General features: G+C 39.8%; 1 protein-coding gene across 1 annotated transcript; it reads left to right on the forward strand.

Moving 5' to 3' along the window:
- Positions 1 to 496: 496 nt before the first annotated feature.
- Positions 497 to 18,273, forward strand: onecut3a (one cut homeobox 3a). Its single transcript, XM_052591351.1, has 2 exons — positions 497 to 1,870; positions 12,258 to 18,273. Exons 1-2 carry the CDS (start codon positions 814 to 816, stop codon positions 12,560 to 12,562), a joined length of 1,362 nt encoding a protein of 453 aa, XP_052447311.1. The 5' UTR covers positions 497 to 813; the 3' UTR covers positions 12,563 to 18,273.
- The last annotated feature ends 135 nt before the right edge of the window (positions 18,274 to 18,408 follow it).

The following is an 18,408-nucleotide window of genomic DNA, read 5'->3' on the forward strand; positions in this document are numbered from 1 at the left end:
CTTTATCAGGAGAAACCGATGAATCATGTCCATTAAGGAATCCCCAATAATTCAAAACAACACTGCTAGTGTCAAAGTGTGCAGATGTCACGCCATATAAGTAAAAAAACATCTCTAATTTAACGACAGCAGAGGGACGAATTGTGAGAGGATAAGTGAATCACCCATATTAGGTGTCTGTCTCTCTTCTGTACGACAGACAATGGGCTACTGGTGACGTCAGCCCTATAATCTGAAGCAGAGTAAGTGTAGCCTAAACCCTTTAAAAAGGCTTTTACACCTTGATGAAGTTCCACGAGGATATTTTTATCCTTTAGTTCTTTAGAAAACGTCTACCGGTGCTTTAAATAAACCAGAAACCAATAGACTCGAGAACTTGTATAATGAAACATTAAGACTTTTTTGAGCTACAATACAACCTCAAGATCCCCACATAACCATTTTTTCTGACTTAAAAAAAGAAGCTTTTTGCTGAACCTAAGAATCGCCGAAGAACCTTTATTTTGTGCGGTGCGCGCACCCGTGCACACAGGCGCACCACATCTTAAATATATTGCGCGGTCACGAGGCAGACACTCTCACTCGGTCAGCTTCGGCTGTCTTTAGTGAGACGCGCGCCTCGGCGATAGATACAAGCGTTTAGACACCAGGCATACATGTTCGTGCGTGGTGAAATGCTGGATTGACTAACACTGAAGATCTCGGGGATCAATGGCGCGCGGCTTTGAGATCGTTTAAAATTTATTGGAAAGGAGAGTGTGAGAGAGAAAGGGAAGAGAGAGAGAGAAAAAAAGAAAACAGTGTCTTTCAACAATGGAACTTACGATGGAAAGCATTGGGAATCTGCACGGCGTGTCACACTCCCATCAAACGGGGGACTTGATGAACTCTCCTCACGCGCGACAGTCAGCGACACATAGGAACTTGGTGTCATCGCATGGGAGGTCAGCGATGGTGTCCAGCATGGCCTCGATACTCGACGGGGCTGGGGAGTATCGCACGGATCATTCGCTGTCCGGTGCTCTCCATCCAGCGATGACCATGTCGTGCGATTCGAGCATGAGCCTGAGCAGCACTTACACCACCCTGACGCCGCTGCAGCACCACCTGCCTCCCATATCCAACGTCTCAGAGAAATTTCACCACCACCCGCACCCTCACGCTCATCACCATCCCGCGCACCAGCGTCTCTCCGCCGGGAACGTGAGCGGCAGCTTCACGCTGATGCGGGATGACCGGGGCCTCGCGTCTATGAGCAACCTATACGGCCACTACTCCAAAGACTTGTCCGGGATGGGACCACCTTTATCGCCTCTTTCTAATGGCCTTGGGTCTTTGCACAACTCTCAACAGACTCTGAGCGCGTACGGTCCGACTGCTCACCTGGGAAACGACAAGATGATTTCTACGGGAGGCTTCGAGACTCACGCTGCGATGCTCGGCCGCGGCGAGGAGCACCTGGCGCGGGGTTTAGGGGGCCACGGGGCGAGCATCATGTCTTCTCTCAACGGCATCAACCACCACCACCACCACCACAGTCACTCACACTCTCAGGCGAACGGGTCGGTGTTGTCGGAGCGGGACAGGCAGGCAGCAGGAGGCGGCGGACAGGGTGGTGGGTCAGGGCAGGTGGAGGAGATCAACACTAAAGAGGTGGCGCAGAGGATAACGGCAGAGTTAAAGAGGTACAGCATCCCACAGGCCATCTTTGCCCAGAGGATCTTGTGTCGCTCTCAAGGAACTCTCTCGGACCTGCTGCGGAATCCCAAACCCTGGAGTAAACTCAAGTCAGGTCGGGAGACGTTCAGACGGATGTGGAAGTGGCTGCAGGAACCCGAGTTCCAGCGCATGTCGGCCCTTAGGCTTGCAGGTGAGTGAGGGTCACTGAAGTTTCCTCGTGCAAAAGTGGAAATCAAAACAATTACTCGAAATCTGTATGTTTTACTTTCATCTCCTTCCATAATATTCAATAAGGTAATCAATACACTGTGCATGGACCCACGAATACTCTTTGTTCATAATAGTTGTGCTTGACTTCTCACAGTTCACCTAAAGGCGTCTGTGCCTATTCAGAAAGTCAATCAAATTACAGCCGATTATGTTTAAAACGCTTAGAAAGCAGACAAACAAGCCGTGTAACCTTAAATGACAATTACTTTTGGGACATTTAAAATTATTCAGCTGACTACATTTGCTGAGGAAATATAGGTAAATAATTATAGCCACTGTCAAACTATTAGAATGTGTTTAAGACTGAGGGCAGGATAAATAAGTTAGTCCGTGTAAAATAAATAAATAAATAAATAAAACACCATCTGTGGCCTAGGTGTTAAGGTTAGTTGAATATGGCTGATATTTTTTTTTCCATTTTTTTTTCTAAATGATTTGACTTAAAAAGTCAAAATTAATTTAGCACCAACCTGTCTCCTATAGCTACTTAATTTATGTTCATTTTCCTTCAAACTACAACACAGACAACTGTGCAATCTTAACCTTGTATTCACTGAATAAAAAGGTGTGTGTACTGGACATTATCTTGGCAGAGAGGCCGCTGACCCGTCCAAACCTATCACCTCACGTCGTATTTCAGTTGTGGGTTCAATTAACCAGGATATAGTGGCATATTTTAGTTCCAGTCAATGCCCCGTTGAAAAGCACTTAATGGAATGTAAATTGTTCCTTTGCGCATTTAAAGTTGTTCTGGTAAATAAAGATTTAAACGCTATTCAGTTGTCCTCTTAAGTGCCGTTGCTGTTAAAGCTAATTGGGCATCGAGATTTTTTTTCCCTTCCACACCCTATTAAAATGAAGTTACCCTAAACAGAAGACAAACTATATACTGCTACAGGTAGTAACTTAGATTTACAATAACTCTGTGTGTTTCGGGCAACTTAGATTTTACACTTCACAATGCGTCCATAATAACAACGATTCATGATGCTATCATAACACAAGGACTTTAAACTGTGACCCTTTAAATAATGTTTATATCTATCTATCTATCTATCTATCTATCTATCTATCTATCTATCTATATATATATATGCGTACTTTTTTTTTTACTTTGTATCTTTCAGAAGAAGTGCTGTTGTTTAGGTTTATTCACTAGTGTTAAAATTGTAATGTGACAAACCCCGGACTTCTTTAAATAAAATAATACCTTTTGTAAAAAATACATTTTCAATGAGGAATTACTATGGTATGCAAATAACAAAAGCAAGTGCATTTAAACGAGCCATTATGCACTGCGCACATGTAGAAGTTGGGGGGTTGTGTTTCATAGAGAGTCTGGGAATACTCGTTCACTACATCAATCAATAAATTCAAATTACTATTCCAAATTCATCACAGTCACAAAAATCAATGCAGTGGCACTGCTTGGCTAATGTGAAAATGCCTGTGTCTGTGGGATCATTTGGTAGTGTTCTTCTGGGCTGCTGAAGCGTCCTTTTTGGGACATAAAGCTAGTTAAAACAAACACAAATAATATTTTATAATATATACAAATTAATATATTGCAAATCAGCAAGTCACGCGTACATACGACATAGAAATTGCAATCCTCAAATGCTGCGCAATGCGCAATGTTGTATTAGCGATGAAAAACAATTCGCCGCGCAGCATCTGTGCTGTATTCAACACTCCATCTCAATGTATTTGGCCCAATCAATAAAGAGATCAATAAAGATAGCCAGTACATCTATCAGTTATACCGGCTCAGCACTCTCTCCCATTGGACTCTGGTCTTACCTACTGTTTCGTTTAGCAGAAAGGATGCAGATTTTACAGTATGGAGTCTCCCCTGTAGTCATGAGCGCGAGAGAACAAAAGCAACACAATAGAACAATATGTTTATATACGCAATGTACCACGACGAGATTGTACATTTTTTATTATAGAATTTTAAATTGCTTGCATAGCATTCTTATGGGAATTCTACCCACCACTCTGCCCTTCTGTGTTTTCTTAAACCACAATTTCTGGTAAACTACACAGAAAATAATTAGTCTCTCGCATGAAATTGCGCGCAATCAATCATTTAGAATTGGTATCACATGTTATAACCTATATACACACTTTAACGCTGAAGTGGAGTGTTTGCTTTTCACTCAACATCATTCTTTTTCTCCTCATCAAAATGACTTCCAGGCTCGCCTCCAGTTCCCAGCCCACGAGGATGGCCGTAATTGATTTAGGATTAGCGAATCGAGGCATTTTCAGGGGAGACGGGGTTTGGCAGGCCGAGAAAATGATCGATGTTGACCTTAATAATTGATAGAGCCAGAAGTGAAAAATTAAGATGCGGTCACCTGTTTGGTAAACCCATGCATGTAAGCCGTTTTAAATATGATTATTACAGGATGTTCGAAGAGAATCTTTTTCCCCTCAAGCAAATTCCATGCCTGCATCTTAGACCCACAGTGTGTGTGCCCCATGTGACTAGTCTCGCATCATAGTTTGGCTCTATATAAAAAGCAGTGAATTTGTATTGATTTCTTTTGCTCGGTTTGCGATTTCAATAGCTTGAGTTGGACCAAATGAGAGAAACTTCACTTTCGTCCCCTCCCCCTTTAGCCTACTGCCTTACTCTAATCTTAAATAGGGTGTCTCCCTAATGCGCATTATTTAATGACTTACAGGGAGTCGACTTTGAAATGTATTCATATCCAATGTTACGTCGATGATCATCTTTTTTTTTTCAATTTTTTTTTTTTTTTAACTATTTTAAAGAGGTGAATCTTCAATCTAAACACTGTGATGTTTGTGTGTGAATCGTAACAGTCTAAAAAAACGAAATCTACTTTAGTTCTGACTACGGACTTCAAAGGCAAAGCTCGATCAGCGAACTGTTGCTATGGAAACCACGTAAGAGAACGCCACTTCGCTTTGTAGGCCTCAATTAACTGAATGGCGACGATTTTTGTTTTTACTTAAACGCTGCTCAAAATTCATTCTAATCTAGGCGTACTTGCAGCCTACTTAAAACAATACATAGCCTACGAATATAATAATTTAATTTTTGCAAACAACGTGGATATGCCCAAGTTTGCTTGAGACAAAGGTGCCATTGCATCTATATTTAGATTTATGTCCACATATGGCATATGTTTATTCTGCTTTACAACGTTATGTTTTAACCTTATTTGCAACAGTAAATATCATTATGACAGACAACACAGTAAACCAGCTCCTTACTCCTGTGCTTTAAAATAATTAAGGACAGCGTAACATATGCACACGCCACCATAAGATCTAACACTGTTGCTCTATAATGCGTGCAGTAGGCTACTGTCTCCGCGAGCTTAAATTTTCATGATCAATCTCTGTGCTCGCCCGCCAAAATGGATCGATAGGAGAGAGTGACCTTTAAATCAAATTGCTAAGAGACCGTGCCGCCTAGGAGGAGAGCATCAAAGGGTTAAATTGCATTGCGTCACCACTAAATTTTCCTGTGGTGGTGGTGGTTGGGGGGCGGTGTAATAATTTTATCATAGCTGATATTACAGAACAACGCCTCCAACTCGATTAAATCACGGCACAAAGCACTTGGGCATGTAGTAAATACACTTTATTCCTTTATCTGATGCATAGTGACCTGAAAACTAGTTCCGCTATAAGCACAAATGTTATTTTTCTTACGTCTCCTGTTAGGGTAATTTATTTGGTCTCATCATATTAAAGAACTACTGTAAATCTTTCTCTGCAAAATAATTGTAATTATTGAATTCATTAGCATTAACACTTTGACAATGTAATGGGCATGTCAACTGTCTATCATAATGCAAAAACATAATTACATAATTCCAAAAATAACTTTCTTAAATTATATATAGCTATACATATACGTGTGTGTGCATTTTTAACATAGATGTATGCATATGCATTAATTGGCAAAAACAATAACAACAACAACAAAAAGAAACCTAACCCTAGTGAATAAAAAAAAAAAAAAAAACCTGACCAGGGATGTGTTTCCCTAAAGCGACTAGTCACAAGTTGCGTCAATAGATTTCAGTGGAACTAACTACCATAGTTAGCTAACAGTGCTTTTGGGAAACACACCCCAGTGTGGTTAGATTCAAAACCACATGTTTCCTCCAGAGGCTGAGAGACTGGCTGGTTACTGACACATCTTGAGGCATCAAGGGCCATTTAACAATGTAGTGACTCTATTGGTATGCCATTACACCATTTACACACACATTGAGCCCACAACATGCCAAATTAGTCAATCAGACCAACTTGTAACAGCTGTGATACCCAGAGTCAAACATCGTTTAGTGTTACAGCATCGAGAGTTTTAGTTTGTCAACATTTTGAAATATTCTCTGAAGTTACAATCTTACAAATAAAGATCGTAATAATGATTCTACAGATTCCAGAAAGGACAACCTTCCTACAAAGCCCCTACAAGAACTATTTTTGCTGTATGGTTCTTCGGAGATGCAAAATTAGTTTTTGATGTTACAACATACCTTCTCTAAATCTGATCACTAGTACAAAATAAGAAATGTAAAAACTTTTGGTTTTGACTGGAATCTTTTTTTTTTTCTCTGTACAGTGTAGTTGAGCATGTTCAATGACAGCTTGAGTCCACAGAATAAACGAAACCTATTGATCAATCCTGTGGTATTTTCAGAGGTTTTAAGTGTTCTTTCAAGACTTTGTGGAGGGTGTCTGGTCCCTCAACCCTTCAGACCTCTTAAACTCACTTCACTGTAATTGCAGGTCAAGCAGTCTTTACAACCAAACACATGCCAATGTGTCGATATGCCTATAGAGAGGATGTTTAACTTAAACAACAGCTTTATTAGACTGTTCAATTATTGATCTCACCTCAACAGTCCTGTGTTATGATCCTGTCAACATTAATGAGATGAGTAAGAAAAGCTTAGTTCTTAAAACAAATGTTTTTAGTACTAACTTGTACAGTAGTTAACCTACAGGTTTGGCCCTTTACCTCGTCCCCCACCACACACCTTCATGGCTAACTCAGCAGAATCGGCCCCTGTCAAAACATCGACCTTTGAGACTATTAGCACCAAGTCACGCTGATAAAACCATTGCACATTCAATAAATCAAATCAGAGAGAAAGATAAAATCAATCTATGATAAGTCCTAAAGAAATGGTAGCCTACCAGTGAGTTGTTTCAGAGGTGTGAGACTTTTAAATGTCATGTGCTTATTTAGTCAAGCAACTGGAAAAAAGCAGAAAAAGCTGTAACCTCATTAGTAATGTTCTAGAGTGACAACAAGCCTCACCCACATCACACTTACCCCACATATCAGCTATAGTGTGTCCCAACCCAGACCCTTTAACAGATTATCTGTACACATTACTGTACACATGCATACTCATGCAAAACACACCCCAGTTGCTGATGAAAGCAATTCATATTCATACAAGGGCAATTTCACGACACAATGACTTTTTAGCCACTGCTGGATAGGCCTCTGGTAGCCACTCCGCTCTCAATTTCAGCTCAATCCGCACTATATGCATCGATCATCGGCAGACTGGTCGCCGGAGCGGCGCGGCCAGTCATCGATCCTTGCACTCCCTCAGTCCTCCCACTTGAAATCCAAGAGAATGCACAAACACCTCCGGCTTTCACAGGAGACACCATTTATTTGTTTATTTAGACTTTGTGAAGTGAAGAACCACTGGACTAAATGGTTATTATTAGTTCAAGTAGACATGATGATGAACCCAAATTTAAACCTCAAAGGCATGAACCTGCCATGGGGCTATAGGGCAAAATGTATTCCTATACTTCAAACAATGTATTCCTATACTTCAAACATGTATAACTGCCTTTGATGGCTAGTAGTCTGCCCCTTACATTTCACTGTACCTTCAAAGACACACACTGTATTCTGTAATATCAAAATAATTTATCAGGGCAAAGATTCTTATCTAAGATTTGAACATTTAAGACTGATAACCATCTGAAACGTAGAACATAGTTTGCTGATTAGACACTATACACTGCACTCAGGGTGTAACAATTATGGCATTTAAGGCAACAAATGACAAGAAGTCTATTCTTCTTTTAACGTAAGTTTATTTGCTATACCTTTAAATTTCCAGTCACCGCAAAATTTATAGCAACAGAACGCTGATCAAACGCTTTCCATTTTAAATGGTATTGGACGTTATGTTGACCAACACCAGGTCTACGGTCATTAATGTTTTATGTTAAACTACAGAAAAAAAAAACTGATCCCTCCAAAATATCATCCGTACGCACACCGAAAATACTTAGGCTACATCATATATAATCTAGGTGTTAGATTATATAGTAATCTAATTTATAACATTTATGTTGTTTACATTTTCCTTGTTTTTATTTCTTCAATATTCTCTTCGTCAACGCAAAGATCCGGTCGTAAGTTCATGTCTAATGATTTGCGATAATGTGTTAATGCTTCAATAACTAACCGACTTTCTTAACAGGTTGAGTTGTCATTTCAGTTTACCTTGCTAGCATTAGCATACTGATCTTTCCTTATTGCATTACACTAAATTTAGTCGAGTATTTAGAGAAAGCCTTAAGCACAATGTTGTTTAAAAGAAGAGTTTACCAATTAACACAATATTCTAGCAGATGAAAATGGAAAAAAGGGAAAAGAAAAGAAAGAAACTGACGCATAAAAGTGTTACTTTCTAATCCTGTTTACATATTTCAAACAGTATCTCGTTATTTTACTTTTTCAGTTATTCAAATAAGCCTATTATACTGAATTTGTATACAGTTTATACACACTTATCGTAGCTGATGAGCATAATAAACATTATAATCCCCTGGGCCATACAAAAAAAAAAAAAAAAAAAAAAAAAAAAAAAAAATCAAATGATAGGAAAAAGATAAGAAATGCTTAAATCTAAGTGCTCTCATTACAAAACGCACTTGAACATATTCAAATAGATTAAGCCTCATTTATTAAAAATAAATAAGCGTCAGGCATCCATTCGCGGTAAATATAGGCCTACGATGTAGCTAATATAAAGACGTACCTGCGGTTGGCCAAAGTCCCGCATCGAGACTAATTAATACTATCACAGGCCATACATTAATGAGGTTTTCTGGACGCGTGTAGCTGTGTTTTTTTGTCATTATTCAGAATCTGCCGTGTGTCTCATTTGTCATTGCCCACACTGCACAGCACGCAGCGCTATTCATTTGGTGTCATTTCGAACTTTCGACTCAGCACCCCATTGGTACAAGGCAGGCCTACCATAGTTTCTGGCTCATTACCAGAACAATTTTCATGGAACTATAGTTAATTAGAGGAAATTAATTTCAAAAACTATTTATTTACGGATTTATCGACCGGTATTGAACACCACAGGCCTACCGCGCTATCACTGGTGTGTAGCAAGGCAAGCCAGAAACTGCCCTGCTGGAGAAACAGTCGTAGAAAAGTTCGGAGTCGGGTTTTTACTTCACCATCTTGGATATTTGCACAGCCTACATGGAGTCATTTCATTTAAAGGTGGTCCCTTTTATGATGAAAAGGTAATGTTAAATTTAATATGCCTGTTATAATACGCAAAAATAAATAAATTAATTAATTACACACACACACACACACACACACACACACACACACACACACACACACACACACACATAGCCTATATATATAGACTATATATAATCATAGTCTATATATATAATCATAGTCTATATATAATCATAGACTAATTAGCCCTATTTTACGAATTAATTCTCAACAAAGTCCACTTTGTTATCATGATATTGTACAGTTTATTACTATCCTAATTATTTAAATAAAAATGGATATTAAGAACTATGATTTAAATTATCCTTTTATAGTGTCATGATCTTGAGTACAAGACTAGTAATAATGGATAAAAAAACTGTAAATTGTCAACCCCCCTGGATTTTTTTTTAAGGCTATCGGCAACATATTTTTGACGTTTAACTTGAGAAGGCACAACGCAGTTTAATAAAACCCTAAGGCATTTTTCTGTATGACAGAAGTGAAAATCTTAAAGAAATGTAGATAGACCCATGAACAGAAAAACCTTTTCAAAACGAAAATGCTCCCAATTTGTGAAACGACCGTTGTGCTCAACTGCTGTGCATGCAACCGAAGAGATGCCAGATGAAATCCTTCAATATTTTGTTTTGCTTAATTAAAATAACAAATGTGAATATTAAGGTTGTATAACGTTCTTTAATCATAAACATCAGAACAAGATTTTGTCAGCTCTGTATGGGACAGATCATTTAGGCTACTGAGAGAGAGAGAGAGAGAGAGAGAGAGAGAGTCAGAGTCAGCCTGGTTTTATTTAGAATTTGTGAAATTTATCAAACATACTAATAAGAGAGTCCGTCAAAAATCCCATCCGAACATTTCAATTCACTCTTTGTCACTCATTGGTTTATTTCTTTCTGTACAATATATTTCTGCTTCTGTGCAGCTCTCTGCTCACTGTAGCTCTAAAGTCTGCAGCTATCGATTTTCCTCCTTTTCTACGCCGAGCCTGGTTCAGTAATCAGGGCCCCCTTCCCAACCGATCGATCAATATTGATTACAAAATCTTACGCCTGTAAACCGTTTACACCAGGGAATAGCGCCAGCGACACCTGCTGGTAGATTTTAACACCAAACACGGCCTAGGTTTTTTTGATAGCCTATAAATATTTAAAATCTGTTCTGTTGCAGTAGGCTACTGAAAACCGCGGGAAAAACCCTCAAATGACGTTCAAAACAAAAGCCTCAAGTAAATCTTGCTGAAAGGTGGTCTGCGTCAGATACGCTGATGTTTGCGTTTTCATGCGTAGTTATTTCAGTCGAGCAACACAGACGACTCATTACAATGTAAAAGGCTTTCAAGCTTCATCATTCACTCCAAACTACGCGCTCCGAGACACCTTTATGCGATAGAAGTAATGTTATGCGAAAACAAATATTATAGGGACGTTAAAGTATCGTGAACATTTAAACGGTACACTTCAAGTGTATAATGCATTTAACACAATGCGCTCGTTCGTTTGTGTGTGTGTGTGTGTGTGTGTGTGTGTGTAAACGCAGAGTGGCTGATATGGAATCTGAATATGATGGATGCGGTCCAGGCAGTTAGACGCCTGTAGTAAACTGATTTGACTGTGAGAGGTGCCTTGATCAATGGGCCTCAGCTCAGTGTAATTAGATACATGGCACCACAGTTTGGCTCCAGTCACTCCACAAACGCACACAGACAGATAACATCCGAGTAAGACGCAGAGAACTGCTGCTTTTACAGACTATTGAAGCGATGGAGGCAAGAAATAAATGATCTATTCACAAAAAAACGCTGAGAGAAGCAAAAGGTCTGTGAGTGCATTGGAAAACAAACCAATAATAAAACATCTAGTGTAAAAATAAATATAAAATGTTGCAAAAAAAGCATTTGATTTCCTTTTCACATAATACAATTTGTACTTGTGAGCTGTAAACGAACCAAAACATTTCTGGGCATACTCATGTTTCCTAACACTTTGGAAGGTTTACTGCCCTCAAGTAGGCAGTCAGAATCTCTCTCTCTGCATTGCCGGGACAGAAACATATACATATACAGGGAGGTGGTGGTGTGAGTTTAAGGCAGTTCGAAAATACTCTGCCTCTCTTAGGTCCGTGCCCTCCAGTGGCCTCTGTTTGAAGTCGCAGACTACAGACCTGCTGGAGGGGCGTTCAGACCGAAGTCTCTGCGGACGAACCCACCTCCAAAAACAGACACATACACACTAAAATAGAGGAGTCAATACCCCCCCTTGCGTCTTTCCCTTTTTATTCGTCTTTGTTTTCTTTCTTTTTCTTTCCCTCTCTCTTTTCTTTCTTTCTCTCACACACAAAGACCCCTACTTTTGTATACCAGTCACTCACTCTCCTACTGTGAGCCTCAACTGCATTAATATTGAATCAAACAGCAGTGTCTCCAACGACCAGGCTGAGGTGCTCACCGCTGGCCTGCTCTGTCTGCTCTCTTTAAAGGGATGGTTTTTGACCTCCGGGGAGATAGAATGGATTTGTCTTAAATCACTATTAATCCACAGCCAAACAGGAGAGTCTGAACAATTTCGACTCCCTGCGAAGCCGTTCATCTGTGGAATTTGCTCTGAAATAGGGCATTTCAGTATGTAGAGCAAACACGAGGCTAATTAATTTTTTTTTGTTCTTCTCCGTTTTCTTTGTCCACTTCCCTTTCCCTGATCTTTCTTGTTCATCCTACTGATCCCCACAGCTTGCAAGCGGAAGGAACAGGAGCAGCACAAGGAACGCAATATGGCACCCAAGAAGCAGCGTTTGGTCTTCACCGACCTGCAGCGCCGCACACTCATCGCCATTTTCAAGGAGAACAAGCGGCCCTCGAAGGAAATGCAGCTGACCATCTCGCAGCAGCTGGGACTGGAACTCAACACCGTCAGCAACTTCTTCATGAACGCACGTCGCCGCTGCGTCGACCGCTGGCATGAGGAACACCATCACGGCCATGTAGCCAGTCCCAGCCAGCCAGGCACCTCCGCCACCACCTTCTCCAAGGCTTAAATCGAAATCCCTTTTCCCCTGGGTGGCTGAGACTGGATCAGTCCAAACCTCACAGTCACCCGTTGCGTGCCAATCAATCCCACTGCTGCCAAAAATGGCGATGTTCCATGTTAACTGCAACCTTTTACTTTGGGACTGTTGTGAAATCAAGCCAAACATCTCCACATGGAAAAGCACCACATTATATTCCAATAAACCACAACAAAGTGAGCTGAAATGGTGTGTTTGTGCGGTTGAGGACAAACGAGCACTTTCACAGCTCATGGCACAGAAGGCTTGCTACTCAAGCAAGGTTGTCAAAGAAAGCCACCACCTGCATCATCACTCTCGGGCCCATGGCGGCACAATTCCCTAATGGCCAGTTGTTTCACTGAGGCTCTCAGATCATATGCTAAGCTAATGAATTGAGAGACTAATCGATACGGACAGAAAAGCGAAGGACGTCGACCTCTACTGAAGGTGAAATGGAACGAGCTCCAACAACAAGGACTCGCACATTCACCCAGCTTGGCTCTCCTTACGGATTATTTTGCACAGATGGAAATGGAGGGCTGGACTGAGATGTTTCAAGGCACTTGTGGTTAACACGTGTTCTTATAATCCAAACTGTCCAGAATGCAACAAGCAAACCAGTCGAGAACCTTCTTCAAGTCTGGGGACAAAATACTGGACCATTTTTCACAAACGGTGCACCCTTTCTGATCTCGACAGACTGCGACATGTGATATTTCATATGTATGAATAAAATATTTTTCATTCCGTGTAGGATAGGCCAAATGTCAAGCCAAAACACAACGAGGCACATTTTAAACATGTATGGAAATATTTGTTACAAAATGTTACATCCGCACGCAACTGAAATCTTACTGACAAATCAAATATATTGTTTATCCTGTGAAGTGGACAAGGGGTAAACACAGTTCAAAATGTTACATTAAATCTAGTGCCAATAATGTTTGCCTTAATATAATATAAAAGTTCACATACTCTCAGCCAGAGTCCACTCCCAAACTGGCATTATGTGCCATAGCAACCAACAATCATCTTTTAAAAAGAATCAGAGAAAAAAATATGAAAATAATCATTGCTTTAAAATCATTTAGTACAGCTAGTCTGTAATAAAACCATCTGAAAATGTAGAAATATCTCTACAGCAACACAATAGAAACAGAAAAACACTAAAACCGTTTCTCCTCCTCTTTGATCCCTATTTTTCTTTTGATCTCTCCCCCACTTGCGTTCTTTTCTTAATATTAAAGCGGGTAATTGGTACATATTTCTATTTCTTATTAAACTTGTGATCTGTGCATATGTAAGGCACCTTGTTCATTTGGAAATTCATTAAAAAAAAAAGGACTTTCTACAAGAATAACCAAACTTGGGTGGACTGCAGAAGGACATCTCTGCATTGCATGTAAAATACCACAGGTTATAAGAGAACAAACTTTCACTGACTGTGAAAGAGATATCGCTCTCTCTTGGCTCTGTTGAAGAGTAAACATAAAAAAAAAAACATGAATTCCACCCACAATTCTCCCGAAATCCTTGTAAAAACCCTGCCAAATGGGTGTGAAACAAGTGCACAACCTTACCTCCGTGGGGAGATGTTCAAAATCGAAGAGGAGTCTTTTTTTGTGTGTCTTTGAATGCAACAGTAGCATTTCTGGAAATGTTGCAGGACTTGCTGAACAGATAAAAGAGCACTGTTAATGCAATGATGCTCTGAGCATTGATTTTTAAGTAGGCCCAGACGGAATCTGCAAACATTTCAGGTGAGAAATCAGCAGAATTAATTCAAACATGGTGCAATGTGTAGCTGAAAGCATAATCAAATTAGCCAAAATATTTAATAAATGAACGTTCAATGGGCAGCGGATGTGCAGAATTCTGTAAATGACAGACTATGGAAATCTGCAGGAATCTTTCACAGGATTTCTACATAGATTCCATGTGGGCCTGATTATTAGCGTTAAGAGAGAGCAGATTTGTGCTACACAAATCAGCAGGTTTCAGTATGTACATTAGCTGATAAACCGGACCTTTTGTTTGTAGTGAGAACCAGTGTGGCTACCTCACTGAGCTGGGTGGTTTGTGAAACAGCCACTGATACCAAAGATTCTTTGACCTGCCAGTCCTGTGCTGCCAAAGGGAGGAATACACACCAAATACCAAAAGCCCAATAGCATAACCAAAGCTGTTACGTAAACAAACATACAAATGAATTCTTACTTAAAGGTGGTATATACATACTCATACAGTGCAGTCAGACTGCATAGCACCCCACTGAGGGATGCGGCTGCTATGCAGATTGAGTTGAGTGCCTTTTTCCTTCAACAACGGGTGGGACTGCTCTGGAATACTCACATATACACACACAGAAGCACACACGCTTGGACAGTTTACACACGGAACGCGTTTTTGAGGCACATTGCGCTGGTTTTTCATCGTGTTTTTATAAAGATGCGCTACATCGGTGTTTCGACCGTTGATACGCGTCCCGCGCTATTTTTCAGTGTCTCGCGGCATTTAAAGGCGCCATGTCTGGTTTTAAAAACGCGCCTGTGATTGTGCGCTTTTTCCATTCCTAAGCGCAGCGTTTCGGGTCTTTAACCGAGAAAACGTGTTCTGTGTGCATGACACCTTGCAAACTTATGCTAACATGCAATTGTACAGTACGCAGGCATAGACATTGAAGCAGGGGGTGATTATAACGTTAGTTTGATATAAACTGGTGTTTAAGCACTTTATAATTCCAACATTATTATTTTTCCAGTATCACTTAACTGTAATTATTTGGGCTAAGAGCCCAGGTTTATTTCGCATTAAGCTTGTCTTGAGAGTGAGGCCAGTTTATTTTTTTTTGCACTGGCGATCATTCGCAAAATATCTTTAAATGTTAGTTAGCATCATGTACTTGCACCCTTATTTCATATTTCAGTATGCCGCAGTACTGTACCCACATAATGGCCTATTTTCAGGAGCACTTTCTTGTTTAAATCAAGATATCATAAAATTAACTAAAATACCAGACAGGACTTTTACCTGAACAATTTGATTCTCTACAGCTACCATTTTAGTCCAGAACAAAGTTTAGAATATAGGCTAACACTTTTTTGACCATTTGAATATCAAAGATTTAAACAGGTGCAAGTGATCCAGGAGAATAGGCCATTTTAAGAAACACATTAAACCAGTTCCCTCATTTATTTCTCCCATTGGAAACCACACGCATTTGGCAGGAAGTTGTTGACAATTGATTCTGAAATACCTCAAATGTTTTGTGTAAAGTTTATGTAATTAAGATTAAACTAATGCTAATTACAATGAGTACACTAACACTACTAAGACTACTTATAGTTAGTTTTTGAACTTGTGACTTGAAGCTTTATACTGTTGAATTGTGATTTTGTTGGTGTTGTTGTTTGGTTGACTCATTTGCCAATTTCTTGTCTATTATTATTATTATTTTGATCAATGGCGGTACATGATTCTTTATAAAAGAAAGACATCTGAATGTTTAGACAAACCGTGAAAAGGAAAAGGATTTGAGAGTGGAAGCAAAAAATAAAAAATCAATAAATTGAAAGACGACGACAGAAAATAGCAAAATCACAAATACGCTGAATTTCCAATATATGCATCAAGTTTCTAATGATTTGTTTCAGCATTATTGAAATGTTAATTTATTTTTTCTTTATTTAAAGCTCGATTGTGTAAAGTGCTCCGAGCATTTATTTAAAAAATAATGAAAAAACGAATTCCTCCCATTTGAAGTGGTGGAGACACTTTTTCCTGCATGACTATTGTATACTGTATAGAGTAAAGCTGGATCGACCTGGACTTTGATGGGAGCGACTAGGATGAATAGACCCCGGGGGATGTTGGACATGGGTGGGAAGGGTGGTAAAAGTGTTGGAGGGGTCTTTGTTTTGTAGAGTTTTGTCACTGTTGTTTTCCACTGGTTGTGTGCATGTATTGTTGCAGCCCTCTCTGCTCTCCTTGTATTTCTTTTATGTATATAACTCTTTATAATTGGGCATGACCGTGTATCCTGGGCAACTGAACTTGGTCATTGACCCCTATGTACACACGTCTCCTCTTCTGAAATGTAATCTTGTGTGCATTTGTTTACATGTGGAGTGTTTCTCGATTTGGGTTGCACACCATTTCACACAAAACTGGAATGCTACTGGCAAGGTTTTTTTTTTGCAACAGACCCCTCCAACCAGAAATGGTCTCTCATTGACTGTAAAACAGCATCACGTACATCATGTTTCTCTCCGGGTCTGTCTGCAGATCCAATCCCCCCAATCACACTGTGCTCTTCCTCTTCTGTTACCTGTCAATCAATCAGAACCAAGTGTCTTTGTGATGGTAGAAGACAATCAGTTTCAAAACAAGGAGAAAAAATGGTAAAGAGAAGACAGACTGAGAGGAGGAGGACAAGAGGAAAAAGGAAAGAGGTTCTCACAGGTTTCAAGTAGGTAACCGCTGCCCTATTTAGGTTGCTGTGGTGCTTATGGTGTGCAGTGTTAGCTAACTTTGCAAACACTCTTTTCTGATAATCCAGCATTGAATATTAATGCATCAAAAACATTCAAGTAAAGGAGATTTAACTCCCATAAGACATTTTAACCACCAAAAAAGGACAAAAGAAACAACAGTTTAGCATTTTAATGCCAACCGTGATGCTAACAACTAATGTTCACTTCAGCATCTAGCTACATTTAGTCTCACTTAGAGGTTTAGTTCACCCAAAACTCCACCTGACACAGTTGACACAGAACAGCGTTAGCTGTTTATGTTCAATGGATACTCTCCAAAATGGCACCAGGGAGGAGACGAATTGTTGAATAATGTCATTATTATTATTTTTTCCCCGTCAAAAATGTATTCTCGTAGCTGTCATATTTGGGTTGAACTATCCCTTTAACTACTCCCACACTGCTTGACTTAATCGAAAAGATTTAAGTCTAGCAGTGTGTACTGAAAAGAGCTTTTGCAGACAAGTGCTAACAATGCTCCTATTAACCACAAACCAGTCAATAAAGAGCTGCTGAGGCTAGCTGTCTTTGCAGAGAGAACTATGTAAAAATACAAAGAAAAGAAAAGCCTTTACCTCAATCTTAATCGATGTGGTTGGTTCAGGCTTTTTTCCAGTTCCTCAAAATCCACTTCAGTCACTAGGATGGTGTTCAAGAATACCTGTATCAATTATAGATTAAAACACTTGAAATGTTACCTGCTAAATAAACCGTATTAAACTAGCCTTCACTTCAGTGGGGTTAGAAAATCTGGTTTGTTGGTTTTTATAAATGCTTTGGGCACTTGGCAGGCTAATAGACCAACTAAATGATAAGCTAACCTGGCTAAGACCAGCAAACCATTTTGAGCTGGTTTAAGTGTTTTTTTGTTTTAAGCAGGGGATGGCAGACTAGCAAATTAGCCTAGATTATTTAATACTGAAAGACTAGGGAGGAGTGTTTGCAAAGTAAAAAGCTCATGCACATAAACTCCTCTCAGAGCACATCTACCCAAACCAAAGATTGATCCAAGGGTAAAGACAATCCAAAAAAATAAAATATATAACAATCAGTGTGTGTTTCTGAAGCTATTGAGATGCCTGGCTGACTATATTTGACAGGTGTAAAGAAAATACACAAGATTTTGCCGGTTTTAAAATCCCATTGAAGCTTCACATTCACACACAAACTTGTTCTCAGGCAGCTGTTAAAGGTTAAAGGGCATGTTATTATGGTGAGCCTCGTTCCTCCTCCTGTCCTACAGGGGGAGCCAGAGAGCCTGTGGAGCACTTTTCATTCAGTGCAGGAAGGAGACAAATTGGA

Source organism: Carassius gibelio, chromosome B22, assembly GCF_023724105.1.
Source record: "Carassius gibelio isolate Cgi1373 ecotype wild population from Czech Republic chromosome B22, carGib1.2-hapl.c, whole genome shotgun sequence".
NCBI classification, from domain to species: domain Eukaryota; kingdom Metazoa; phylum Chordata; class Actinopteri; order Cypriniformes; family Cyprinidae; genus Carassius; species Carassius gibelio.

Coding starts and splice junctions, on each gene's coding strand:
- onecut3a (XM_052591351.1), top strand. CDS start 814: ATGGAACTTACGATGGAAAGCATTGGGAATCTGCACGGCGTGTCACAC. Junction 1,871..12,257: donor GTCGGCCCTTAGGCTTGCAG/GTGAGTGAGGGT, acceptor TGATCCCCACAG/CTTGCAAGCGGAAGGAACAG.